Here is a 27,051-nt window from a genome sequence, read left to right as displayed (position 1 = left end):
TATATATATATATATGATGTTCTGGACCTTCGCTTGAGTAAATTTTCTCTAAATGGACCTCTTAAAGTTGAATACCCCTGCTATACAGTGTTTATATTTAATGGGCCCCGGGCCACTCTGTACTGAAAAAATTGGGCCCCAAGGTCAGAAAGGTTAAGAACCCCTGCTCTAGTGTATCTCTCCGTTGCCCATCGTTGCCTTGAACAGGCTGTGTGCTACAAAATGTGCTGCAATTCCGGGCCGGAATTTCCCGCGCTGTCCTGCGGATGTGACGTCACATGACGCTGCATGCGCGTTCTCCCCATTCTCCCGTGCCGGCTTCACTGTTGGCTGCAGTACCCACGACGGCCGTCGTGGCGAAGGGCGGCGCTATAGTCTAATTTCTTAAAAGGAGCCTCATGCTCCTTATTTCCATTTAAAAAGAAATGTAAATGTTGTTCTAATACTACAACATTGTTTATAAAAGTGGTTTAACCAGAAGTGATGCTCTTGCCTTCGAACCAAGTAAATATTTTTCACGTATATTTTATTAGCTATTCTCATTTTGTAATTGTTATTATTTTTTTCATGAAGTGGTGAAAGTGTGATGTTATTGCTAAATAAAAAAAGGGATTTTATTTTGAAGGTTCCATCCGACGCGGCGGTTGGGGCGGAGTTGGGAGCTCTTTTATTTTATTCCAGGTATTTTATCAGATACCTGGAAAGTGAGCAAGTGCATATAGACCCATTTTATTTTGACGATCCTGCTTGATAAGGTGCTTTTTAAATAAGGCTAACCTAAAGTATTTCCATTTAAAAATAAGTTTAAATGTCGTTGTAAAACTACAACAATATGCAGGTCCCTCTCACAATGTGGCTTAACCGGAAGTGATGCTCTTGCCTTCGAACCAAGTAAATATTTTTCACGTATATTTTATTAACTAATTTTATTATTATTATTATTATTATTATTATTATTATTATTATTATTATTATTATTAGTAGTAGTAGTAGTAGTAGTAGCAGTAGTAGTATTAGTATGTATGGTGTGATTATGTGTGTAAGTACATATATACATAGATATAGAGCAGATACAGTATAGTGTAAATAAGTATATTTATATAAATATTCATATGGGCATACTACAAATATATAGAAATATTCAACTATATGTAAGTATGTATGCATGTACAAGTATGTGTGTGAGTATAATTACAGTATATAATAATAATAATACTGTTATTTAGCAGTGTGAGTACAGTGTGTGAATATTTATAAATACAGGTTAAATGATCAGTGAATGGGGGTAGGACTAAATAAGTTTACACCTCTTCCTACTCCTTTTTTGACACATGTAAATCAAGATAACAAGTTTTAAAGGATGAAATTCTTTGTTGTTTTTTTTGTTTTCTTAGACTTCTTAACGGGGCGGGACTTTGATAAGCGTCAGCTTCTCCCGTACCCTTTTCGTCATGTGCTGAGTAGGCAATGTATAATGTTCTAGAGATGAAATGTGTCTATATAAACATGCCGAAATAAACGAAATAATTAGTCTTGTTTTGTTTAGTTTTTTTACATGTTCAAAAATAAAATAAATCAAAAAAAATATTATTATTATTATTATTATTATTATTATTATTATTATTATTATTATTATTATTATTATTATGCTAAATTGAGGAGAAAAAAGAGTAATGTTTCGTTAAGGCACATGGGAAGGGACTTTATTTTGAAGGTTCCATGACGCGGTGGTCGGGGCGGAGTTGGGAGCTCTGTATTTATTTTGTTTTATCTTTATCCAGATACCTGGAAAGTGAACAAGTGCATATAGATAGATCCATTATATTTGGCAGGTCCTATAGTAGGAGACTACCCTTCACCACCTGTGCAGAGTGTGTTTGAGCAGTCCCCATGGCGGCTGTGTGCAGCCTCACTAAACTGTACGGTGTGTGTTCTCACGCCGCTCGTCAGACTGCGAGCCTGACGGCGTCCAGACTCCCACCATGCCGAGCCTTCAGAGTCGGGGTGAGCTTACACCGCTGCATCGTGTTCATGGACACTCAAACGACCTTTGAAGGGGTCGTTGGGGAGCTAGCTCTGTTAGCAGCTGTCACGTGTCTTCTGCTGCTTTTTCAACTCAAAATCTTTTTTTTTTCAGTGCTATATCATAGTTATGAGTATATGTTTTTTGTCAGAGGAGCTGGTTTGTATGCAATGAGCCGATATTTGCAGAGCTACGTCGTGTTTTGACACCTCGGGGGACCAACGAGCTAACCGGCTAAAGGCTGAATTATGGTTCTGCGTTAAATCGACGCAGAGCTTACGCCGTAGGGTACGCGGCGACGCGCACCGTACGTTGCGTGTGGCTGCGTACTCTACGCCGTAGTTTCTGCGTCGGTGTGACGCGGAACCATAAATCAGCCGTAAAGGAGTAGCCTCGTCCTGATTGGTCAGAGAAAGGGGCGTGAAGAGGAAATAAACTCTAATAAAGGTTAAAGTTCTGCAGCAACAATCATGTTTACACATAGTGTTTCATCGGGAAAGGCTTTGAAGTCCACAACCTGCTGGAGATATATCTTCCCCACTTTCTAGGTCAAAATAATACTAAACCAGAATCCCAATAACAAAATAATTTAGAGATGAACATCAGAATCAGGTTTATTTTGGCCAAGTCAGGTCAAACAAGACAGGGACTTTGACTCGGTTATTTTCGCTCACTGTACAGTAAATAGACAAATGACAGCTCTTATTGACATATATACAATTGAAAAAAGTGAAAGGTGCAGCAGTATGAGGTAGACATGGTTATTGAAAGGTGCATTGTTACAGCATATGATTGTGATTATTATTATTATTATTGCACAGTGATTGATTACTCTGAGGCTCTATGAGTGATGAGAGTTCATCAGAGCAACATCTTGGGGGAAGAAACTGTCTCTGTGCCAGAGGTTTTAGCGTACAGAGCTCTGTAGCGTCGTCCAGAGGGCAGGAGTTCAACCAGACTGTGTCCTGGGTGTGAGGCTTCTGCAGAGATGTTAGGCAAGGCAAGTTTATTTGTATAGCACAATTCAACACAAGGTAATTCAAAGTGTTTTACATCAACATTAAAAGCGGCGAAGACACAATTAAAACATAAATAAAAAATAAGTAAAATGATAAGAAAAGAGGTAAAATAATTAAAAAAGCACAAGTTGTAAAAAAGTAAGGGCAGTAGAGTCCAGACCACATCATCACATTCTTAAAATGGCAAGAATTACGTTTCTATATGGTCAAAACGTACAAAGACCGGGTCAAATACAGTTTTACAAAGTAATCTGTGCCAATTCGTGCGGTGAATCAGACCAATTTGACAATTCTACTTCACAATGCATGCGTTCAGGGCTTATCCATAACTTTGTGCGGTTTTCAAAAAGTATTTAATTAAAGAGTAGGCTTAAATAAAAAATAAAATGATAAGAAAATGGGTAAAATAATAAAAACACAAATTGTTAAAAAATAAGGGCAGTAGAGTACAGCAGGTAAGTATTTAATTTAAGAGTACGCTTCAGTAAACGGTAATGTTTTTAGGCCTGATTTAAAGGATCTACAGTTGCAGCAGACCTCAGGTCTACAGGAAGTTTGTTCCACCGGTGAGGAGCAGAATAACTGAACGCTGCCTCACCTTGCTTGGTTCTGGTTCTGGAACCACAACAAACCAGATCCAGATGAACCTCAGGGGTCTGGGAGCTTCATAGGAACTAACAGATCCAGCATGTATTTTGGTCCAAGACCATTCAGGTCTTTGCAGACCAACAGTAAGATTTTAAACTCTATCCTTTGACTCACTGGAAGCCAGTGTAGTGATTTCATGACCGGTGTAATATCTGCATCTACATCTGCATGACAGCTCTGTGTTTGTTTTTATTTTAACGTGTATAGTTACACTTTTCAGGTATTATGTGTGTTTTAAAGTGGTTGTCAACAAAACTGGAAAATTGTAAGGGAAACTTTATAAGGAACACAAAAAAACTATAACTGGATTAATATTTGATGGGTTTTTTTCTAAGGAATTTTTCTCCATCCATCCATCCATCCATTATCTTACCCGCTTTATCCCTTGCGGGGTCACGGGGGTCTGCTTTTTTCTGTTTTTCAAAAATTGTAGATTTTTTTTTTCTACAGTAATAATGGCCAATTATAAGCATTTCACGGTGGTAAAGACCTCAACATTAAGCAGAACTGCATACTTGTGAAAACTTCAAAAATAAAAGTTTTCATTCATTTGTTATTTATTCCTCTCAATTCATGGTCTTCCTTTGTCTTCAAAAAATATGGAAAAAAGTACATTTACATGTGTCATGGTCAATTAATGAGGCCCTCCCGCAGGAGGACAACTGCACTACACCTGCGGACAGAAAATTAGTCTTTAAATCTCCAAGGACTGTTAAAACCTTATTGATGATGGTCCAGAGTATTGGTCACCATGTGTCAAAACATTGTAAATCACCAAAAATGGCAAATACAACCTCTACTGTTCTGGCTGGGTTTTAAAAAATGGGGAAAAAGTAATTTTGTCAAATGTTTATGTAATTTGACATGCAGGAAATTCCATTTTTGTTCCATATCGAAGCTGCGTTGGTTTTTTTTTGTTTTGTTTTTTTTCATTTCTTTAGCACATATTTTAACAAAGTAACGCTTGTATTCAATCCTTCAGGTTGTGCAGCAGCAGCAGCCCTTCGACTCAACCCTGGAAAAGCCGCAGTTCCCTGGAGCTTCGGCTGAGTTTGTGGATCAGCTGGAGTTCATCCAGCCCAACGTCATCTCTGGGATCCCGGTGTACCGTGTGATGGACCGGCAGGGCAACATCATCAACGACTCTGAAGACCCCAAGGTGCAGCCAGCCTTCCCGTTCTCCTCAGTAGTCATACGACATTTCCCTCCTGACTCTTTGACATTCATTTGGTGTATGTTTGGTTGGTTGTGTGCTTCCTTCATTCCCAGCTCTCCAAAGAGACCGTTTTAAACTTTTATCAGAAGATGACGCTTCTGAACACGATGGACCGAATTCTTTATGAGTCTCAGAGACAGGCAAGTTCTTTTTTTTTCTCCCCTAATCACATTTTTCACACAAAGTATTGAAAAAATGTGATGTGTCATAATTTGCTTCTATTACAGGGTCGAATCTCCTTTTACATGACTAATTATGGGGAGGAGGGAACACATGTTGGTAGCGCCGCTGCTCTTGATCCAAGTGACATGGTTTTTGGTCAATATAGAGAGGCCGGTAAGGATCAGGCTGCATCATCATAAGTACACTTTTCTGTGATAATTTCTTTTCATATATGTATATAGGAGTGTTTCTTAAGTATTTTGATAATGATTAAAGTATTTTACCCAATTGAATCTTAAAATGTCATAATTTAGCTTGCATGCGCAATCACATTCATTGTAATGACAATATAAAGGCACAAAAATGTGTCCTTGTTAGACAACTTCTGAAACCAGGTGTGCATTTGTTGGTCTGGTGCAATAAAACACCACACAACACCGCTGCTTAAGCAAACAATGTCCCTTTCTGTGGTATCAGCTTTCGTCATTGAGGTTTTCAAACCGCATCACTCCTTCATAAAACTCTTGAAGTTAGATTCTTCAAACAGCTTTATTTGCATCTATCTAGGCAAGGCAATTTTATTTATATAGCACAATTCAACACAAGGTGATTCAAGGTGCTTTACATCGACATTAAAAGCAGCAAGACATAATTGTACAGTAAATAAAATTATGAGAAAAAGAGGTAAAATAATAAATAAAATGATAAGACAAGAAGTAAAATAATAAAATCGATCTAAAATTAGCAGCAGAATTTGTGTGTGATGCATGTAACAAAACATTGTGGCCGCTTCAATGTTGGCAATAAAATATTAGTAATATTACTTAATCAGGATCATTCATTGACCTGCTTCTTCTATCTTGAGAGTAATTTGTGGTGCGTGACCCAACAGGAGTGCTGCTGTACCGTGGTTTTCCTCTGGATCTCTTTATGGCCCAGTGTTACGCCAACGTGGACGACCTCGGGAAGGGCCGGCAGATGCCTGTTCACTACGGCTCTAAAGATCTCAACTTTGTCACCATCTCCTCTCCTCTGGCCACGCAGATTCCACAAGGTCTTTAAACCTGTGGGTTTTTAACATATTTTTTTGTTTTTGTTTTTCTAAATAATCCACCTGCAAGGACTTGTAGACATACGTTTTGTTTGTCCCCCGTGTCTGTTGTAGCTGCTGGAGCTGCATACGCGGTCAAGAGAGAAAACATGAACCGCGCTGTCATCTGTTACTTCGGAGAGGGAGCAGCCAGCGAAGGGGACGCGCACGCCGGCTTCAACTTCTCAGCTACCCTCGAGTGCCCGCTGATTTTCTTCTGTCGCAACAATGGTTATGCGATCTCCACCCCGACCAACGAGCAGTACAGGGGAGATGGCATTGGTGAGCCGGAGTGTGGTATTCTGCCCAAGCCCGTTTGAGATGCAAAGTTCCTATTATGCGCATAACCTTTTGTCTTGTGCTTGAACAGCTGCACGCGGTCCAGGGTATGGTATGATGTCCATCCGCGTCGACGGCAATGACGTGTTTGCTGTGTACAATGCTACAAAGGAGGCCCGACGCAGAGCTGTGGCTGAAAACCAGCCGTTCCTGATAGAAGCGATGACCTACAGGCGAGTGGCAACACGTCGAATAACACTTACGCTGACACTCCTCCATCCTGATGCATCATCATCATCATTTATTTTATGTGGTTCATGTCTAGGGATGCCCCGATACCTTTTTTTCCCACCAAGTACGAGTATTTTATAGGGGACATATTATGGCATCTAATACCTATTTTAAACAGGCCTTGAATGTCTTAAAAACAAGCTTTTGATTGTTTTTGCTAAATAAATTAGAAATTCAGCCTCTAAACCATGTCTTTATCTTCCCATTCTCTAACCTCATTATCTATGCGGGATTCTGAGTGGGCGGGGCTATGATAATGAGGCACTGTGCTGATTGGCTGCCTGAATGACGCGATACACTGCTACGGAAAAATGGCGGAAGCTCCGGCCGGTGGAGTTGTTGTTCCGGCCAGAGTTAGTTGTGGTTGTGGTTTCACGCATCGCTCCCGTCGTAGCAGAATCTGAACGGCTCGTAGATCCACATCACCCTGGACGGCTCATCCGGGCGGCTGTACAGACACTGCAGAATTTGGTTGCTTTCCTCCTTCTCTGAGTTGGCAGGCTGAGAGGAGACCACTTTATATATGTTAAAGCAAATAATAATAGGTCCCCTTTATTTTGTGTAATCGCCGATACCGAGTACCGATACAATACTACCATGCAATGAATTGGAAGACAGGTTTTATTTGCATAAGAAATTCAATTTTAAACAAAACTCAGCTGGGTTTTCCTCCGCCGCCCAGTCGCGCTGGGAGCGCGCACCACCCCACGGCCACGCGCCGAGCCGACAGTCCTGTCTTGCTTCTGTCGTCGTCCCTTATTTTGAAATATGTCCACACTGCTGACGTCCCGCTTGCATTAATTTTCGCTATCTTGCCTGAAATGGCACTGCCAGTCTCACCCACGGGCACCGCTCTCCTCCCACCACCACGCTAAGCTTAGCCGACTAGCGGCTAACCGGAATGTAACAATGGGATTGTTTATGTTGTTTCACACGGACGGCTTCAGGTGAAGCACCGCACATGCGCAGTTGATGTACCTGCGATGAGACTACGTTGTACTGTGAGTTACGTGGAGTGTTTAATAAAGTTCCCTGTGAGTAAGGGTAATACTCAACCGTCCAGTTTGTATAATTAAGGAAGATAGAACAAACTGAAACACGGAACAGCTGGCTGAGCAGCCGCGGCTGCTCCGCCGTCAGGCTGCACACTCACCCGGGGAGCCGCGGGGCGGCTCAACATCTCCCCTAGAGTCACTAACCAGTAACTACAACAACAATGAAGTGGTATCGGAGAATTTTTGCAAGTACGAGCATATGGGAGCAGTATCGGCCCCGATATCGGTATCGGGGCATCCCTATTCATGTCTATAGGTTGCATTTGTAGCACGAAAGCAAGAAAATATATATCAAGAAAATTATATATATATATATATATATATATATATATATATATATATATATATATACGGTAAACAAACAAACACAGCAGCATGTCTTTTATTATCATTGGACCAGTGAAACACTAGCTGATTTGTTTGACCACTTGAAGGTCACTTGGGTTTCCAGCGTCGGAGAGATTTTTTGCATGAGTGGGAGTCGGGTGACTCCTGCCCCGGGCAGGTCTGTGGTCCCTCTTGTGATATCCGTGAGTGTGACACATGCAAATGAACCCACTCTCATGCCAGTGGTGAACAGGAAGTACTGCACCTCCAGAGAAGCACAAATGCAAGAAGAAGTCACGTTACATTCACAGCGAATGAAAATGACTCTGAATCCCGTCGTGTCCCATTGTTGGATAGGATGTAGTCATCACTGCCGTGTTTTTACTCTTTATAGAATATTAAAATCTACATTTAATATTTCTCTGTTCTCTTGTGAGTTACAGCTCAGCTAATTTGTGATTAAGTTAAGTTTTTTCAAATTTAACAATAAAAAATACCAGAGGAAGTAAATGCAGAGAAAGAATCCTGAAGTGCGTTTTGTTTTAACTTTTGACCAAGTACAAGTTTTATAAGTTAAAACCTCCACATCTGTGAAAATTTCAGGATATTCAGCAGCAACTCCTTTTTATAAAATAATCGTATGATCAGTTTTGAGTTTGCGTATGAATTTGAAATGAAACAACGCATAAGTACAATAAGGATTTGTAAAAGTTTGTGTTGTGGCGGGTAAATGTCTCAGTCTCAACTTTGTGAGGAAATTGTGAGGTAAAAACAAGATAAAATGTTCAATTTTTCATGTTAAAGGAGTCATCGGAAGCCCATTTACCATAAGTCCACATGATTCTTTAGGGTCTTAATGAAAACTCACTAATATACTTTGATTAAAAATTCTTGCTGATAGTGTTAGAAAAAAACAAAAAAACTTTTTTTACCTTGTCAAAATCAGCTCCTCATAAATCAGCCTGTTTTGGTTAATTTTTCTGTGCACCCTTGTGGCATTTAAACACAACACGTGTGGAGTGTTGCCTTGACAACCGTTGAGGATTTAGTTTATGGAAAGTTTGGCAGCAGGAGGCTCTGAGGACATAGCCGTGTCGATGTGAATCGGACTAAGAAGAAGTTCAGCAATTAAGACTGGACGTTTCTGAATGTTTGGTTGAATTAATTTCACTTTATCTTTTTATGTACTGGCAGCGCAGCGTACTGAGCAAGGTATTAACCCTCTGGAGTCCACGGATGCACCTGCGCATCCAAATCACATGACCAATTTAAAATAGAGTAGCAGTGGGACGCAGCCTCGCTGGGGTCGCGGCACAACTCGTCTTGAAAGTGCAGATTTCAAACTATTTGACATTTTTGAAAAGGCATACCACTCCACGTTTTCAGTGGCTCAAATCTCAGGAAGTATTAGATGACCGTGGTGTTCATTATAGCATCCACGAACAGAACACCTCAATCGCTTGACATCCTGCTCTGGAGACAGGCGTTGAAACAATGGCGGACCAGGTTGATGGCTCGCTCAGAACAGCCTGATTTCAGAACGGAGATTTCCTAATAGTAATTAAAAAAGTAAATAAATTATAGGATGGATGTGTGCATTCACGTTCAACACATTGTTACAAAACGACAACAAAAGTGAATTTTGCATCCGATGACCCCTTTAAATTAGAAACAAAATGTGCGTGATTCAAAATGTTTGCAGGTGGGCGAGTCATAATTTGGGTATTTAAATTTGCAGCAATATCTTTTTTTCTTGTTTGTTTGTTTGTGGGGTGGCACCACCACGAAACTATCTCAAATCGATGCGCACAAATGTAAAAGATCTTTATGTGAAAAGCCGTTATGCCAGAGATTTCTTCCTGGTGCTTGCTCAGGACGGAGGATTGTGTCAAAGAAAGGTTTTTTTTGTAATCTGGTGGTTTCTGTAGCTAATATTTTTATTGGCTTCGTACTAATTGGTCTAATCTGGAATGACTGTTCTTGAAGTGATTTGAGATGACATTTGTCGTGATAAGCTCCTGAAAAAAGTAGTGTTAGTAATAAAAAATGAAAGGGTTCTTTGTAGGAAATCTTCCTGTCCTGTATGTTTCAAATATTAAAGTCTTCTTAAGATTGTTATTGTTGTTTTCTCTCTCAGGGTCGGCCACCACAGCACTAGTGACGACAGCTCCGCGTACCGCTCTGTGGACGAGGTGAACTACTGGGACAAGCAGGACCATCCCATCTCCAGGCTGAGACATTACATGACGGTCCGCGGCTGGTGGAGCGAGGACGACGAGAGGAGCTGGCGCAAGCAATCCCGCAAGACGGTGATGGAGGCGTTCGAGAAGGCCGAGAGACGCCTGAAGCCCAACCCCGACCTGATGTTCACCGACGTGTACGAGGAGATGACGCCCGGCCTGGACAAGCAGAAGGAATCCCTGTGGAGGCACGTCCAGCAGTACAAAGAGCACTACCCACTCGACCTGTACGACAAGTAACCGGAGCGCGGCAGCGGCGAGTGATGGGAGAAGCTGCGGTTTGTCGAACAAAAACGAAAGTAAGTAAGGACTAGCTGGGACATGCTGCTACCCACCACACACTGTACTCATGCAACAGTTTGGACGTTCTGCACAAGAGCTTTCAAAGTACTTCATTTCTGTGGGGTTTTGGTGCCTTAAATTCAAGTAAATGCAACATTCATTTGTTATTTCCAGCATCTCCCGTGTTGTTTTTAACGAGTTCTTCAAAATATACATGCAAATCAATCACGAGGAACCAGAAGTTTGTTCCCCTGCTGTAACTGTCTTCCCCAGGCTGGACGACGGGGTTTTACTGTCATCACACCCGTGCTTTAACCTTTTTCTGTGTTTGCCGCCGAGTTGAACTTTTCTAATCAAGTGCTTTGTAGTATCCAATACACACCCCAGTTTTAGATGGGTTGGTTTACTGATATGTTGTTACACACAGTAATAAATGCTAAAACTGTACATCCGTTAACCTCTGACTTTTATTGAAAATAAACTGTAGACTGTTTCTCTCTCTTTTTTGTTGTTCTTGTTAAATGACATTTAAATACTGACTTCCCCTTAGCTGGAATTATCAAAAAAAAGGGAAACAACAATGCAAAATGTTCATTTGGAAGTCAAACTTTAAACATCTTCCCACAGACATGAAGTCACATTTAAAAACATTATTTACAAAAGAAAAAACAACCCTAGTAACAATTTATTATATTTACAAGTCCTGCAGCCCACGTTAGTCCCGGCTCAGGTTCAGCACGTCAGTAAGGGGTTGTTGATGCCTTTCCACAGTCGTATAATCTGCTGAGGGGTGCGCCGGTGAATCAGAAGATAATCTTTGTGTATGCACACGTTCTCTCGATCTTGCTCCTTGATGTCAAAGGTCTGAAATCTCGAATGTGCTTCAGCTGAAACTCCCAGAGCTTTAGCGCACATCGCAAAGTAAACGTCATCGATGGGGAAGAAGGGGATGACGTGTGAAACCAGGTACAGGGGGTGCAGCAGCGCTCCGGAGAACAGAAAGCCTCCTCCACCGGCGTAGGCGGGATACGGGCCGTCGTAGAAGCTCAGCGGGATGTAGTACTTACTCCTCGGGTCCCTGAGGGGGCTAGCCTGGCTAATGACGTGCCCCACGTACAATTCGGACGCTTTAGAAGCCTCCAGAGACTTGACGTAGCTGATCAACGCAGGCGTGTTGACAAAAACGTCATCATCCCCGCTGAAAACAAAGGAGACCTGGGGACAGTTTTTTAGTGTCCAGTGGAGTAATGAGTCCATTTTGAGGCTCAGGTTGAGGAAGCTATCGTAAAAATCCCACTGCAGGATGTCCCTGAAGTGTTCGGCTTCGACTGACAGCAGCGCGCTGAGGTCCGGGTCGTCAGGTGAGGCGCTGCCCAGGAGGAACACCGTCCGCACCGCCGGCCCATTGCCATACGTCTTGTTTTTCCCCCACGTCTCTCGCACCGCCTGTCTCTCCTTAAAGTTTCCAGGGGTGGATTTGATGGCGAAAAGCAGGAGGTTCTGTCCGTTGCCAGCGGAGACGCACATCTCAGGTTGATCTATCAAGATGGGAGGGGACTTACAGTTCATGTGCTGCAAGAAAGACTGCAGGATGGCGGAGTAGGAGTTAAAGTCGTGAATGTTGAGGCGCAGGGACCCCTGACTGTCCGCGCAGCCGGACCACTTGTACCTGTTTCTAAAGAAATCCGTGTCTTTGTCAGATTTCTTTATGAACGCGTGCAACAGGCGGTTCCAATAGGCTCCGTTCTGAGGGATCAACTCTCTCAGTTCTTTAGAAATGGTTATGTTGTAGTGCACTGGGGTCGTTGAGGGGATGGACTTCTGCTTGACGGGAGTCGTGGCAGCTCTGTCACCAGACTGGACGGCGTTGGTCGTGTCCAGGTGCAGGTTGGAGTAGAACAGGAGCAGGAACAGGGTGGCGATGACGGCCATGGCGCTGTAGGTCTGAAAACGCCTCATTGGCTCCAGGTAGGTAAACAAAGCTGTGGGCTGGTTTGTTCTAAAAGTGGATCATCTTTCAAGGGAAACAACTGTGATGTGATGTTATCAGGTTGCAGCTCCTGCCAGGCGGAGGTGACGCCGCACGAGGATTAATCTGTGGAACAGGAGGATAAAACTTTAATGCAAATCAACTCAGCGCCAACAAGGTCTAACTCAGCGAGAATCATTTCTAACAAGGGGGGTGGCGGGAGGACGTCAGCACACTAGGAGGAGATTCTAATCGCTATGTGAACTTTGAGGGTTTTGGGGAGCATCTTTAAATTACAGGGGAAGAAGGGCTTGAGGCTGAAACTCAGACCTTAGCCGGCAACAAAAAAAAAAAAAAAATCTCTTTTCTGATTGGCTGAGAGATTCTGAGCGTGAGAAATGTCAGGTGTGACATGTGAACGTGTAAACTTGTTAAAATGACTTGGCCCTGCGATACACCTGCAATTCAGAGATAACAGTGTTGACTAATAGTTAACAGACATACTGAACAGTCTCCTTGGTGGTTAGTTCCTGGTTAAAATCTAACTTCAATAATAAATGTAAATAAATGTAACTTTGACTTAAACTTAAAGGGGACCTATTATGAAAAACATGTTTTTTCTTGCTTTAACATATATAAAGTGGTCTCTCCTCAGCCTGCCAACTCAGAGAAGGAGGAAAGCAACCAAATTCTGCAGTGTCTGTACAGCCGCCCGGATGAGCCGTCCAGTCTGATGTGGCTTCTACGAGCCGTTCAGATTTGGCGCATTTTCGTTACGTAACCAAAATGCAAACCACGGCTACAACTATAAAACCGTGTAACTGCATGTGAGCGTCCGGCTATCGCGAAGCACTGCGTGACATCGGACGCTCTCTGTCCATCTCCCTCCAGCAGCTGCCACTTTATTGAGGTTTTTGTAGTGAAATTAGGAGGAATCATAGAGATAACTTCTCATTTCAACTAACTGGATCAGCCGTTCCTCATCCATGACTGTTTCCTACAGCGCTTTCAACCGGCTTTCAACGCGAGCGACAGGAAACGGCCAGCTCAAAACGGCACGCTGCGCTGTGGCCAGTTAGGACAGTCCAATAGAAAATAAAGCAATGGAATCGATTTTGTCGCTGATGCTCGCTCGCATAAAGCCTGAATTATGGTTCCTCGTTAAATCGACGTTGGTGTAACGCGGAACCATAAATCAGCCTTAACTCTGCCGGCCGGAGCTTCCACCATTTTTTTGTAGCGATGTATCGCGTCATTCATCGTTTCAGGCAGCCAATCAGCACAGAGCCTCATTATCATAGCCTCCCCGCCCAGTCAGAATCCCTCATAGAGAATGAGGTTAGAAACGGTAAAGATAATGACATGGCCCCCTGTAGATCAGCCCCTGGTAGGAGCATCAGCATTCAGAGTAATATTTGATTTCCATTTTAGATCAATCTTGAACAGCGATTTTATTTATTTTAAAAACAATATTCTTCCCTGGACATGTATAATTTAAAAAATGTATAATAAAAGAATGTTAAAAAAAAAAAATCTTCCTCTCTCAAGCCAAATTACTACAGAAAAAAAGACAAATCTTGGACAATGAAATCCTTTCTGCTGGATATTTTTTATCTAATCTACTACACAAGATATAGTCGTTTTGCTCTTTATAAAGCACTCTGTTATTCAGTTCTTTACTAAAACACCCCGTCCATCATTTATATGTGGGCAGCAAATACGGGTCCTGACTGGGTTTGTCCACAGGTTATTATCGCACCCGGGTCACCAGTTCACACTTTCAGTCTCCCTGGTTTTTATTCCAAACATGGCTAAAGTATTTGTATGTTTTATCTGTATGACGCCACGAACATGCACAACATCATCTAACCAAATATTCTTATCATTAAGATTAAACCTAAAAGGCTATTGCCAGTAAAATCAATAACACATCGTCTTTAGATCATTAAAGTTCTCTGGACCTTTTATAGAGAATTATTAAAGTTCAAAGATAATTTCAGATATCTATAGAAGAGCTTTCAGCTCTAAGCGCTTTAGACAGATGTAGTAGCCAGATACATGTATTTGACATTGGTCATTTAAGACAAAAAGATCATGTTAATTTTATACTTAAATAAAGTTACATTAATTTGAGAGTTTGGGGATTATGTGGTCTTAGAAAACAGGTTCTCTCTACTGGGATGCAGCTGCACACAAACCGCTCCCCGGTGTTTAATTAGGAGAAAGCGGCTGAGAATTAACGACGGAGCAAAGTCCCGAGACGCGCCTCGGATCAGAGCGGCACCGCAGGTAGGAGCTCACCTGAGCTCTTACCTGGGCTTTTACCTGGGCTCTGTGGAGCCAGGCATGGCTTGGTGGCAGTTTTAAGGAACCTAAAGTCCTTCAAATGTGATTAACTTATCATATTTAAAGCCTAAATTAGGGTCCGCGTTAAATCGACGCAGAGCCTACGCCGTAGGGTGCGCGTCGCCGCGTACCTTACGGCGTAGCCTCTGCGTTGGTGTAACGCAGAACCATAAATCAGCCTTAAGTATAACCATCTCAACTAAACACCAGGACGCTGCTTTGAGACCATACAGATCATTTTACAAGAAAATTGGAAGGGGAACAAAAACAAAAATAAACACTTACTAAGCAGGTGATGGCCCCCGTCCAAAACAGGAGAATAAAAAGGCAGATTTGTCAGATGTTCAGGTCCTCCCAGCGGGTCTGCAGGTGAAACTACCTGCATGATAAAGTTCCCTGAAGAGCAGCCGGTGGAGGAGTGAGCCAACATGCAGGTCCAGACCTGACTGAGAGCTCAGGTGATACCCAACACAAGGTAGGTGGAGGCCACACCCAGGATGCTGTACTCAAACAGGTTTATTCAAACATTTCACAAGGAAACATCACAAATTATTTATAAGATCAACTGTCTGACGAAACCACCGGGAGAGAATGTGAGCACAGTGTTCAGATCAGTAAAGCTCATTTTTCATAAATGTATTGCATTTCTTACAGGCCACGAACATGTTTTTTTTTTTTTCCCCAACCTGTTCATGAGAAATACAAAAAGAAAAAAATAATCTATATTTCTAACATTTCTATAAAGTGGAAAACGTCTTTGTTTTCTCGTGTACTCCCAAACATGCAAATGTTCAAAATCGTGGAGCCTTTAAGTGTTTATTTGTTTTTCTGGAATAAAAACACTTTAAATGGAGGGGGGAAACAAACAAACAGGTATTGTCACAAGTTTTAATGCTTCCAAAAGCACCATAATTATTATTATAATTATATAATCGTCAAATCTTGCTGCCCATGTCCTGAGAACAGTTTAAGGCAGCAGGAATATTTGCTGTGGAAAAATCCAGGACTCTGCTCTCAGAGGAGTCCTGCAGCTGAAATGAAGAGCCGTTTTAATACGTTTAAGTGCCCTGATATGTCTTCACTCCTTAGCACTCAAACCAGGAGAAAAAAGAAAGAAGAAAAAGATATTGAGTCAATATCCCCAATTTTAGTTTATTCTAAAGAGCATTTTGGAAAATATACTTGGTTAAATTGTTAGTAGGTTGGTATCCTGTCATCCATCGTTTTACAATGAAAATAAAAATTTTATTTTACAAGTATGCTGGTATTTGGTATCATAGCCCAATTATAAATCTTGTGACAATTCTTGCGGGCTCATACCTGGAGCATAACAATATAAGACAAACATTAAGTGTACATAGAGAATTCGGCAAAATAGTGTTCTTCCCTACGGTATATATAAATGCTTGGGAGCGATGTATTGACTGGATTCAAAGGGGGGCCGGGGGGGGGTACTGCAGATGGCAGGAAGGAAACCGAGGTACGAGGGCTCATGACGTTAAGAATGAGGCTTGAATGGAAGTGAGAAGATCAAGGCAAGAAGTCGGGCGCGAGGCGGCTCCTGACGGCTTCAGGGGAAACTGGGAGGAGAGTCAGCGGAGGTCGCTCTCGTCGTCCTGTATCGTCTTCTTGATGCGGAGAAGCATGGTGGTGAGCCACTGGTCCAGCCGAGAAATTGTGTCAAATTCCTTCACCTGAAATTGTTCAAAATAATCACCAGTTAATAGCAATTATTACAATTAAATAAACAGGAATGGAAAGATGTCCCTGAAATGTGGATAAACCTGTTTGACATCAGTTTGCTTTCATACCATAGATACACATCTATGAGGAAGTGAATTATTCCAGGAAGGCAAATAAACCTCCCTGGGAGCATTATACCATCAGTTTATAAATCCAGTATTTAATGTCATCATCTGTAGCATTTATGCTGTAGTTTATGGTGCTGCCGTTTCGCAAAAAGGGTCTGTAAAGTTCAGGAGTTTAAGCCCCTGCTCCAGAAACAAAAGGATGGCTCTTCAACTCTGCCTCATGCAAAAACAAAACACACCATCCCCACTTACAGAGTCAGTATAGGCCTCCACGTTCTGTTCCTCATAGGCATCTAGAAGTTTCTGGTAAGGAAGAAGGAAAAGAAAACAAGCTTGAAATGTGTACATCAGATAGGTCCCTCGTACACAGCAATGTTCAAATAGAGAACCCATGTGTCAAACTCATTTATAACTAACACTTCCTAAACACTAGACAAGTTCTCTTTTCCATTCCTCATCAAGTATTAGCCCAATTAAAATCCTATACATGCTCTCAGCCACCTGTAATAAGGTTGTTTTTTTTAAAGAGAAACAAGAGTGAAAGCATCCTTTGGGAGCTAAAAGGTTTATTTCTTAAAGAATTTAACTCCTCTCTTTCTGTTTATGGGACTTTTTTAATTTTTTAATGATTTGGCTGAAGTTTTTCCAGATAAGACCAATGCGTACCTTCAACAGCTTGCATTCTCGAGCGTCTGAAAACGCTGGGAACATTTCTTCGTATTTCTGCACAGCGAGCTGGGAGACAACAGAGTCACGTTTAAAGACAGGAGCTCGGGTTACAGCGGGTCCGGAGAAGACGCCCGTCACGCTGCGCCGCTCACCTTTGCATTCAGCATGTCTACACAGAAGTGGCAGAGAGCTGCCTTGAAGAAGTGATCTTTGGCGCTGTACTTCAGGAGCGTGCTGTCCATCGCGTGGGTTCCAACCTGAAATACAAGAAGCAGCGTTTGTTTTACAACTGCAACCCTTGAAAAGCCAAGTGGCGCCTCAATTATCTTCCCACCTGCTCGTAGATCTCAATGGCTTTCTGGTACTGCTCGAGCTGAGCTGCATAGGTCGCCACTTTCAGGAGGCACTTGTTCGCTGAACTGGAAACAAACAAAACACATTTCTCAGTAAATACACGGGCCGTAACTTTTTCTGAAAGCCCAAAGACAATATTGCTCATTTAAAAACAATTACCTGGTCGATTCTTCTCCTTTATAATAATCTGCTGCTTGTTCATAATGAGCAATGGCCTGAAAGTGTAATTAAATTGAACAAAAGTTAATGAAAGTAATCGTGCAGTTACTCAACTCATGTTTAGAAAGAAATGAAAAATAAAAAAGTGGTTTTCCCGACCTTGTCGACATCCACCAGCTCCGTCTCGTATATCTCAGCGATGGTGATGTGATGTTTTGCTGCGATGGTAAAACGTCCCTAAAACGTCAATTAAAATTATTTTTAAAATGCAGATCTTTCAAATTGACTAAGATAAAATATTTACGAAACTCTGAGAGCTCCCTGAACTCACCATATCTGTGTATATCTCAATTGCTCTATTTAGGCAGTTTATGGCCTCTGTTGAGAGAAATCATTTGAAAACAAATCAGTAAACGTATTCAGTAACTTTAAATAATATAAAGAAAGCAAGAACAAACTTTAATAAAATTCAACATAGGAAGTAACGTGTGGTAATGTTTATGGGGAGGATCCTGCCCTTAATGGACCACTGCTTGGGATGTAATTTCAAGCATCGACTTAATCCGCCAGCAAACACACAAACCCATCAAAGTTTCATCAACTCCCGGTCCAGGACGCGGAAACAGACGCCTAACAGAGAAACCCAGACCGGCCTCTCCCCACCCGCCTCCTCCGGCCGGTCTGAGGGATTACTGGCACATTCCCATAATGGCCAAGGATCAGTCTATGTGGACATACCTGAAACCAGCTCAACTGGTTCCTCTTGATGTGGAAACAGAGTGAGTCCACTCCTAGTCTGTCCTGAATGAACTTCTCACCCTTTCCATTTGCCGCTGCTTATAATGCAATCAATCCCCGAAACTTCAATTTTGAGCATTTATCTCTCCTGCTCTATTTTAGTTTTTGCTGTTTAATCTTTTTAGTTGTGAACTTGACAGCCTTCATCATCCTGCAGGAGGGGACACAAGTGTCTGTTTGACCCTGTGAATCTCTGAGCAAACTTTTACAAGCGTGCACATTATTCTCGTTCTTAATGAATAATCCACTGAACCAGGAAATAAAATCTATTATTTTTTTTAATTTTAAATCAGACAACTTTCAACTAAAGTTAGTCTAAATCCTCTAACTGAGACTAAGAGTTCAGCATCCTCAATTAACAGATCCTCTGCTCTCCTTGTTTATGGTCTAAGTTATTCTTTTATGGTCAATATCAAGATCGTTTCAAGTCAAACACATTTCCTAGATACAGATATATACATATATATACATATACATATACATATACATATACAGTATATCTCAAAAGTGAGTACACCCTTTAGATTTTTGCAAATATTCTGTCATATCCTTTCAGGGGATAACACTATCTTAATGAAACTTTGATATAACTTAAAGTAATCAGTGTGCTGCTTGAATAACAGTATAGATTTATTGTCCTAAATTACTCAGTACACAGCTGTTAATGTCTAAACAGCTGGCAACAAAAGTGAGTACACCCCATAGTGAACATGTCCTAATTGTGCCCAATGATGTTGTTTTCCCGCCCTGGTGTCATGTGACTCGTTAGTGTTACAAGGATTCAGGTGTAAATGATAAGCAGGGCTGTTAAATTTGGTGTTTTGGGCACAATTCTCTCTGAATGCTGGAAAACATGGCACCTCATGGCAAGGAAGTCTCTGAGCGGCTGAAAAAAAGGGTTATTGCGCTTCACAAAGATGGCCTTGGCTATAAGAAGATTGCCAACACCATGAAAATGAGTTGCAGCACAGTGGCTAAGATCATACAGCAGTTTTCCAGGACCAGTTCCACTCGGAACAGGCCTCGCCAGGGTTGACCAAAGAAGTTGAGTCCACGTGCTGAGCGTCATATCCAGAGGTTGGTTTCCAAAAATAGACGTGCGAGTGCTTCCAGCATTGCTGCAGACGTTGCAGAAGTGGGATGTCAGCCTGTCAGTGCCCAGACCATACGCTGCACACTGCATCAAATCGGTTTGTATGGCCGTCTCCCCAGACAGAAGCCTCTTCTGAAACCCATGCATAAGAAAGCCTGCAAACAGTTTGCTGAAGACAATGAATCCAAGAACATGAGTTACTGGAACCATGTCCTGTGGTCTGACGAGACCAAAATAAACCTGTTTGGGTCAGATGGTGTCCGGCGTGTGTGGCGGCACCCGGGTGAGGAATACCAAGACAAATGTGTTTTGCCTACAGTCAAGCATGGTGGTGGCAGCATCATGGTCTGGGGCAGCATGAGTGCTGCCGGCACTGGGGAGCTGCATTTCATCGAGGGACACATGAATTCCAATATATACTGTGACATCCTGCAGCAGAGCATGATCCCCTCTCTTCGGGAACTGGGCCGTAGGGCAGTTTCCCAACATGATAATGACCCTAAACACACCTCCAAGATGACAACAGCCTTGCTGAAGAAGCTGAAGGTTAAGGTGATGGACTGGCCAAGTTTGTCTCCAGACCTAAACCCAATTGAGCACATGTGGGGCGTCCTCAAGAGGAAGGTGGAGGAGTGCAAGGTGTCCAACATCCGTGCGCTCCGTGATGTCGTCATGGAGGAGTGGAAGAAGATTCCAGAAGCAACCTGTGCAGCTCTGGTGAATTCCATGCCCAGGAGGGTTAAAGCAGTGCTAGATAGCAATGGTGGTCGCACAAAATATTGACACTTTGGGCACAATTTAGACATGTTCATTATGGGGTGTACTCACTTTTGTTGCCCGCTGTTTAGACATTAACAGCTGTGTACTGAGTAATTTTCAAAGGACAATAAATCTATACTGTTATTCAAGCCTCACTGACTAATTTAAGTTATATCAAAGTTTCATTAAGATAGTGTTATCACCTGAAAGGATATGACAGAATATTTGCAAAAATCTAAAGGGTGTACTCACTTTTGAGATATACTGTATATATATATATATATATATATATATATATATATATATATATATATATATATATATACACACACACACACACATATATACACATATATACATACATAAATAAAATAACACATATACATATATACAGTACAAACTAAGTTTGGACACACTTCCCCATTGTTTTGAATGAGCAGGTGTGTCCAACACAGGTGTGTCCAATACAAGAAGCTTTGATCAAACAAAAAAGTCCTGCAGCTGTCAGCGTAGCAGATGATGAATAGCCGAGGTGAGGCGTGAGGCGTGAGGCTCGATGCTTGAGGCGTCTCTAAGTAAACAACTCTGATTGAACGGCCTGGTCACCCATCCATACTCTTCAAACACTTGGTGTGGTTTCGTAATTTTCCACGGGGCCAAGTCCAACAGACGCAGAAGAAACTACCTCTGGACGCCAGTCAGAGGAACGAGACACGTGACACGGACAGAGCAAGAGGGGAGTGGTAATGCTGATGAGTGAACAGGTTCACAGTAAAAACACATTGATCCACGGTGTTCAGTGTCATTAGCAGCTCTGCAGAGTATTTGACTGTTTTGAGCATAAATCACATTAAGCCGTGCCCTCACCTCGCTGCGATCTGTTTGGTACAGCAGTAACAGCTGTAAATGGGGGGGGGGGGGGGGGGGGGGGTCCAGACCCTTTCACAGACGAGAATCTTTTACAAAAATGGATGTATGGATGGAGCGGCTAATATGTGGAATATTTTCACCATTTCAGGAGCAAAACTGAAGCCAGCGCATCCAGATATGACTAAAGACGCTGGTTGATGACTGTTTCAATCAATATGTAAATATTTGTCTTTTACATCATAAACTTCCATACAACTTGTCATACAAATGGCGTCCGTATTAATGGTGCCATCGGTGTAAACCGGAGTCAAGTTCTCTCGTCTGATTTATGTCTGACCTGGCAATAAAGCTTTTTCTGATTCTGATTCTGAACTTCCAGTGATAAACTCGCAAATCCTATGTTCAAAGAGGAAGACAAGGTTGTTTTGTTTTCCAAAAGAAGTTGTGGTGTCCTTAACAGTGATAAAGCTTTAATTTCCTATCACAAAAGCTATTTAGGATAAAGAAGGGAAGAAAAATCTAAATACTGTAAAGCAAATGCTCTTGATATTGAATATTTTGCATAGGACTTTTTCTTATTTGAAAATAAATTATGTATTTATTTTAAAAAAAACCCACCACAAATCAGGTTTGAAACCATTATATTTTTTCTCTCTTTTCTTGTAAGCATTGAAAAGACATATTTTGTTTAAGAAAAATAAATTATCTGGTTCCAGATTTAAGATTTATGTATCATGTAAAAGTTAAAGGCCTCAATTCTGACTACTTGTGAAAGAGATGTCCTGCTAATTTCCATAAACTGTAATATAATCTTAGGTGAGAACGCAGAAGAAAAAGAAAGGGGGAAATAGTTTTTTGGTGGACTTCACTCTTGTTGTAAAGATGACAAACTTGACTCTTTATAACTGTAATAGCTTCAAATCAGATTTTTTTGGAGCCTAAACAAAGATGTTAAACGACGGCAGGGGTATATCTGATTTATTTTAAGGGACTATAACGTCACAAAAAGCAGAGAGGAAACAAGTTTACAGTCATGGGAGACTGAAAAAAGAAAATCCCTTGTGTTCACTTGGTGACTTTCTCTGAGTTTCGCTGATGTCACACCTCAAACCCGCTGGCCAACTTCACCTGTCGGCTGATTATCAGCATCCTGCTGAAAAGCAGATGCGGGCAAGCGAGCGCTGTCTTCCACGTACATAACTGGCAATTGTGTGACAATAGTAGTCCTGATGATTATCAGCTTTGATATTAGCCACCGAATGTTTCAGGTGTGAACTTCATCAGCACGTTACCAGCTAGTAGTATCATCAGCCAACAGCTCATTTGATCCAGTATCATGTTCCTATTGTGGTAGAACAATAGAGGGTCACCATTCTGGTATTTCCATTCTCATGTGACCTTACATCATTTAACGCCATCTGCTAGTACGGGAAAATGTGATCGTTTTATCATTTCATCTCTCATTCACCCAATGAGGAAAAAAGTGTGCAGTTATTACCGAACGCATTTCAAAACCATGAGTGTTTCTTTTCTTTTTTTAAACCTCTTTTTTGATTAACTTATTAACTACTAAAGAGGAACTTTTAGTTTTTCTGCTGACCCTACACCTTTACATAGTTTTGGTCATCTCCAAACTGAGGACATGCTGACTGTAATATTTACATGACTGGAGGGAAACACTGGATGCATAAAGAGTGATGTGAACTTGCGGAAGTGAGACCTTTTACTGCCTCGCTGTTAGTCTGTCTTGGTAAAAGAATAAAACTGTCTAGGATTTTCTGGCCCGGTTTCCACGGTTACGCACAAGCGCAGCTAATCACACCTCAGAGCTGCTGGGAGTACGCTGGCGTTCAGACCAACAGCCGTTCTGTCTGGTTGTGAAACGTTTATGAGTAAACCTTTGAATAAAAATAATAAATAAAGAACTACAGGAGGGAGGGTGTGTGTGTGTGTGTGTGTGTGTGTGTGTGTGTGTGTGTGTGTGTGTGTGTGTGTGTGTGTGTGTGTGTGTGTGTGTGTGTGTGTGTGTGTGTGTGTGTGTGTGTGTGTCCTGAACTGCAAAGTTGTGTGTGTGTGTCCTGAACTGCAAAGTGCAAAAGTAGCTTGCAGAAAGTCAGTTTGTCTACCATTCACCTCATCAGTGCCACAACAATCCACAACATCCCTTTTACAATCTTAAATTAGAATTGCTTTAAGCATAGCACTGGGGGAAAAAATACTTTAAATGCAGTTATACGTGGACGCCATTTACAAAGGCTGTAGGCAGGCAGCGCAGGTTCGAATCCTGGCATGTCCCCCTTTACTACTTTAAAAGATGCATCAAGAACAATGAGTCGCTTATGTAATTTGAAAGATGTAACCACAAAATGAGAAAAGCTTACACAACATTCAGAATTAGATAATTCTGTAGTGGCGCACTCTAGTGGCCATCCGTAGCAAAAAAAATGTTTATCTACCAATCTGCTACACCGTGCTGGAAAGGAAATGCGACCAATCAACACACCTTTGAATATCAATAAAATAACGCAAACATTCAAACTAATTTGCGCCAAGTAGGATATGAATAGGATACTTCACAACATCAGCTTTCTGGCTGCTCCAGCCACCTCTCTCTTCATTACAGGCTCCATCCACAGTGTTCACAAGAAGTGCAGGACTTTCCGACCGGTCCTGATTTACATGCAACAGGTTATACCAAAGCAGCCGTCTCACCTCTGAATCAAGAGAAGCTGAGACTAAATCCACCTGCTGCTTTCTTCTTGCATCTCATTTTTTCCTCAGTATGAGCAGACAGCAGTTTCTTGATTTTGTTGCCGTTCCAGCTTCACGCCATCTCTTTTCCCAAATTTGTTGCATTGCCGAATGTCCTCCGATTATTTTATTGATTCAAATTGCTGCACCATGAAGTCACAACACACTAAACACTCTACTGTTTTTCAGACTCAACTCGTCTTAAAAGATTACAGTTTCTAATAATACCAGGGGGCTAGCATGTTGCGAGCCACGCCCACTTTAACGGTTTGGAAACCTTCAGACGAACTGATATAACGCAGCGTTTTTAATTACTGGGAATGAGCACCGCTGCATTCCAGATGTTGAACTCCTCCCTGTTTGTTTCCATACATGCCGCCAGATGCTGCATGTGATGTCATCAGCACAGTTATTGCCAGGCTACAAACACTCGCATCCACTCATGAATGTCTCCTTAAGATTTTAAACACACTTCTCTCTCTAGCTGCACTTCCTATTGAGCAACAATTTGTCAAGTGATGTTTATTATTATTATTTCTGCTTTTGATAAGAACTGGTACTCTATAATTTCAATTTGGGAATTATTAAGGTATTATTCAATATCATTTTGATATTGCACTGGTACTCTATAATTTCAATTTGGGAATTATTCAATATCATTTCATAACAAGTATTATAAGTAAGTGTGAGAAGCCCCCCCCCCCCCCCCCCCCACCCAGGTAATGATTGATGCTTACCTTGTGGATCTGCTTTTTTGAAGGCATTTCCAGCATCTATGAGGTTAGTCGCTGCATCATGTTTGCTCTGCATTTGCAGGTGAAGATGAGCAGCTTGGGAGAACGCATTTCCTGCAGCTATAAAGAAAATATCACATTTTAAAGGGATAAAAGCACATACTGATGTGAATGGGTTAAAAGGAGTCATTAATCTCTTACCACACCAGTTTTTAGCCATTTTGTACATGTTGGCGGCCCTCACGTACATGTCACAGGCCTCTTCCAGTTTGGAGGAACCCCTGAGTGACAGAACACAAGAGGAATAAAAAAAAAAAAAGAAGAAGCATATTTTCACAAATATCATGTTTCAAATGATTTGTTGATTCTAACAAATGCAATTACAGTTAATCGTATTTAACCGATTCAGTGTTAGGGATGATACATTTTCAAAATAAATAATTAAAGGGAATGTTTGTAATGTCCTTGTTTAATAGTGAGGACATAGATACTATATGACTATAAATTCACTGATAAATATTAATACAGATATCAAATAGGAAGATATTTTCACAAATAACACATTTCAATTAATTTAAGTTGAACAAATGCAATTACAGTTAATCATATTTAATCGAATCAGTGTTAGGAATAACATTTTCAAAATAAATAATTAAAGGAAATGTTTGTAATGTCCTTGTTTAATAGTGAGGACATAGATACTAGATGACTATACATTCAGTGATAAATATTAATACAGATATCAAATAGGAGGATATTTTCACAAATAACATATTTCAAATCATTTGTTAAGTTAAACAAATGCAATTACAGTTAATAATATTTAACAGATTCAGTGTTAGTGATGATACATTTTCAAAAGAAATAATAAAAGGAACTGTTTGTAATGTCCGTGTTTAATAGTGAGGACATAGATACTAGATGACTATACATTCAGTGATAAATATTAATACACATAGAGGAGTTGAAATATATCACAATGATGGTTCAAATGACAATCAGATTCAACTACACATTTCCGAGCTCAGTGTATACATTGTTGAATCAATTGCCCAGATTTAATGATTTTGTGGAGGATAGTAATGGTAAATAGTAAATCTGATTCAACTCACAAGTCTGTTCAAGTTTGTAAGGGTAAATAAACGTGATTGGCATGTGATTTGCACTAAATTACTTTACCAAGAGGAGGCACTACAACAGTGACGCCCTGCAACTGCATGAATATGTCGCAATTTATACTGAAACCCTCATTATAGACTGCAGTTTCCGACACAACAGTGTTATATTACAGTAACCAAATGTCTCCAGGTGTCATAATAACCACGACTGCTGCAGTGAATTACACCATCTGTTTACAGTCTTGTTTAACAGGCACTGATCCGAGGAGAGATAGCAAATACGCATCCCAGACTGTAACTCAAAGATAGATCAGCTGTTCAGAGATGCAGCTAGGTCTGGTGTGTTTATTCTGGCATTAAATGTTGTGAAAACAGCTGATATTCGCCTTCCGCATAGTTGGCCCTGGGCTAGACACACGCGTCAGCTAACTCACCCAAACATCGCCCCGAAAAACGACTGGGACGACTTCACTTTCTTATCCGCCTCAGCCATTAGGGCTATAGCCTCCTTTTCTTTCCCGGTGTTGTCCATTTTCGTGTCCCTTTGTCTTGAGTCTGACGACGAGCGAGGAAAATGTAAAAGTCAACAGAACTTGCTAACGCAGCAGCGTTGTCACATCACCAGCCGCAGAGAGTCACGTGACGCCGCCGCCGCGTTCAAGTGCTCTCCGTGAAAACGGCAATCCCAAAGATACTGACGCCGACGGTTTTTATGAACGCGGTTAAATTTGACGTCCTTTTTTTTGTGTGTGTGTGTTTTTTTAATCAGATTTAGCCTATAATTAATTCTGTTCAGAGATCTAAACGGGAATGAATGCTACGACAAATTAGTGTAAACACTGTTATTAATTCCCGGTCGAATGTAAACGCCACCTTCTACACTAGTAGACACTCATTAAATTATGTGATTAAACCTTCAAAAGCCTGACACATGAAATAATAGAGAAAACACATTTTTTTTATGTGGCGTGTTTATTATTTATTTAAA

At 41.3% G+C, this 27,051-nt stretch overlaps 3 protein-coding genes across 4 annotated transcripts; 1 reads left to right on the top strand and 2 right to left on the bottom strand.

Moving 5' to 3' along the window:
- Positions 1 to 1,738: 1,738 nt before the first annotated feature.
- bckdha (branched chain keto acid dehydrogenase E1 subunit alpha) lies at positions 1,739 to 11,125 on the top strand. The gene is made up of 8 exons (XM_061719828.1): positions 1,739 to 2,004; positions 4,673 to 4,849; positions 4,960 to 5,046; positions 5,134 to 5,242; positions 5,961 to 6,122; positions 6,234 to 6,440; positions 6,529 to 6,670; positions 10,248 to 11,125. Exons 1-8 carry the CDS (start codon positions 1,891 to 1,893, stop codon positions 10,588 to 10,590), a joined length of 1,341 nt encoding a protein of 446 aa, XP_061575812.1. The 5' UTR covers positions 1,739 to 1,890; the 3' UTR covers positions 10,591 to 11,125.
- b3gnt2l (UDP-GlcNAc:betaGal beta-1,3-N-acetylglucosaminyltransferase 2, like) lies at positions 8,589 to 15,411 on the bottom strand. The gene is made up of 2 exons (XM_061719825.1): positions 15,233 to 15,411; positions 8,589 to 12,727 (listed from the first exon to the last, which is right to left on the bottom strand). The coding sequence occupies exon 2, from the start codon at positions 12,589 to 12,591 to the stop codon at positions 11,365 to 11,367; it is 1,227 nt and encodes a 408-aa protein (XP_061575809.1). The 5' UTR covers positions 12,592 to 12,727; positions 15,233 to 15,411; the 3' UTR covers positions 8,589 to 11,364.
- Positions 15,412 to 16,399: 988 nt separating this feature from the next.
- Positions 16,400 to 26,703, bottom strand: napab (N-ethylmaleimide-sensitive factor attachment protein, alpha b). 2 transcript variants are annotated; one of them, XM_061719827.1, is made up of 11 exons: positions 26,498 to 26,703; positions 25,147 to 25,226; positions 24,949 to 25,065; positions 18,272 to 18,318; positions 18,100 to 18,177; positions 17,941 to 17,996; positions 17,762 to 17,846; positions 17,580 to 17,684; positions 17,425 to 17,493; positions 17,011 to 17,061; positions 16,400 to 16,641 (listed from the first exon to the last, which is right to left on the bottom strand). In XM_061719827.1, the coding sequence occupies exons 1-11, from the start codon at positions 26,593 to 26,595 to the stop codon at positions 16,540 to 16,542; spliced, it is 888 nt and encodes a 295-aa protein (XP_061575811.1). In that variant the 5' UTR covers positions 26,596 to 26,703; the 3' UTR covers positions 16,400 to 16,539. The 2 variants fall into 2 exon arrangements, with proteins under 2 accessions (XP_061575811.1, XP_061575810.1); XM_061719826.1 differs by having other exon boundaries at positions 24,949 to 25,226.
- Positions 26,704 to 27,051: the final 348 nt, after the last annotated feature.

This window comes from Cololabis saira, chromosome 4 (genome assembly GCF_033807715.1).
Source record: "Cololabis saira isolate AMF1-May2022 chromosome 4, fColSai1.1, whole genome shotgun sequence".
In the NCBI taxonomy this organism is placed as follows: domain Eukaryota; kingdom Metazoa; phylum Chordata; class Actinopteri; order Beloniformes; family Belonidae; genus Cololabis; species Cololabis saira.
Note: the sequence above shows the minus strand (reverse complement) of the source record. Positions and strands in the feature narration are given on the sequence as shown.

Bases quoted from the DNA above. Each gene is read 5' to 3' on its own strand.
- b3gnt2l (XM_061719825.1), bottom strand. From the start codon at position 12,591: ATGAGGCGTTTTCAGACCTACAGCGCCATGGCCGTCATCGCCACCCTG.
- bckdha (XM_061719828.1), top strand. From the start codon at position 1,891: ATGGCGGCTGTGTGCAGCCTCACTAAACTGTACGGTGTGTGTTCTCAC. The intron at 5,047-5,133 runs GCAAGTTCTTTT...CTTCTATTACAG, and splicing joins TTTATGAGTCTCAGAGACAG to GGTCGAATCTCCTTTTACAT. The intron at 6,441-6,528 runs GTGAGCCGGAGT...GTGCTTGAACAG, and splicing joins GTACAGGGGAGATGGCATTG to CTGCACGCGGTCCAGGGTAT.
- napab (XM_061719826.1), bottom strand. From the start codon at position 26,595: ATGGACAACACCGGGAAAGAAAAGGAGGCTATAGCCCTAATGGCTGAG. The intron at 17,062-17,424 runs GTACGCATTGGT...CTTCCTTACCAG, and splicing joins GAGAATGCAAGCTGTTGAAG to AAACTTCTAGATGCCTATGA. The intron at 16,642-17,010 runs GTAAGTGGGGAT...GAACAATTTCAG, and splicing joins TGGAGGCCTATACTGACTCT to GTGAAGGAATTTGACACAAT.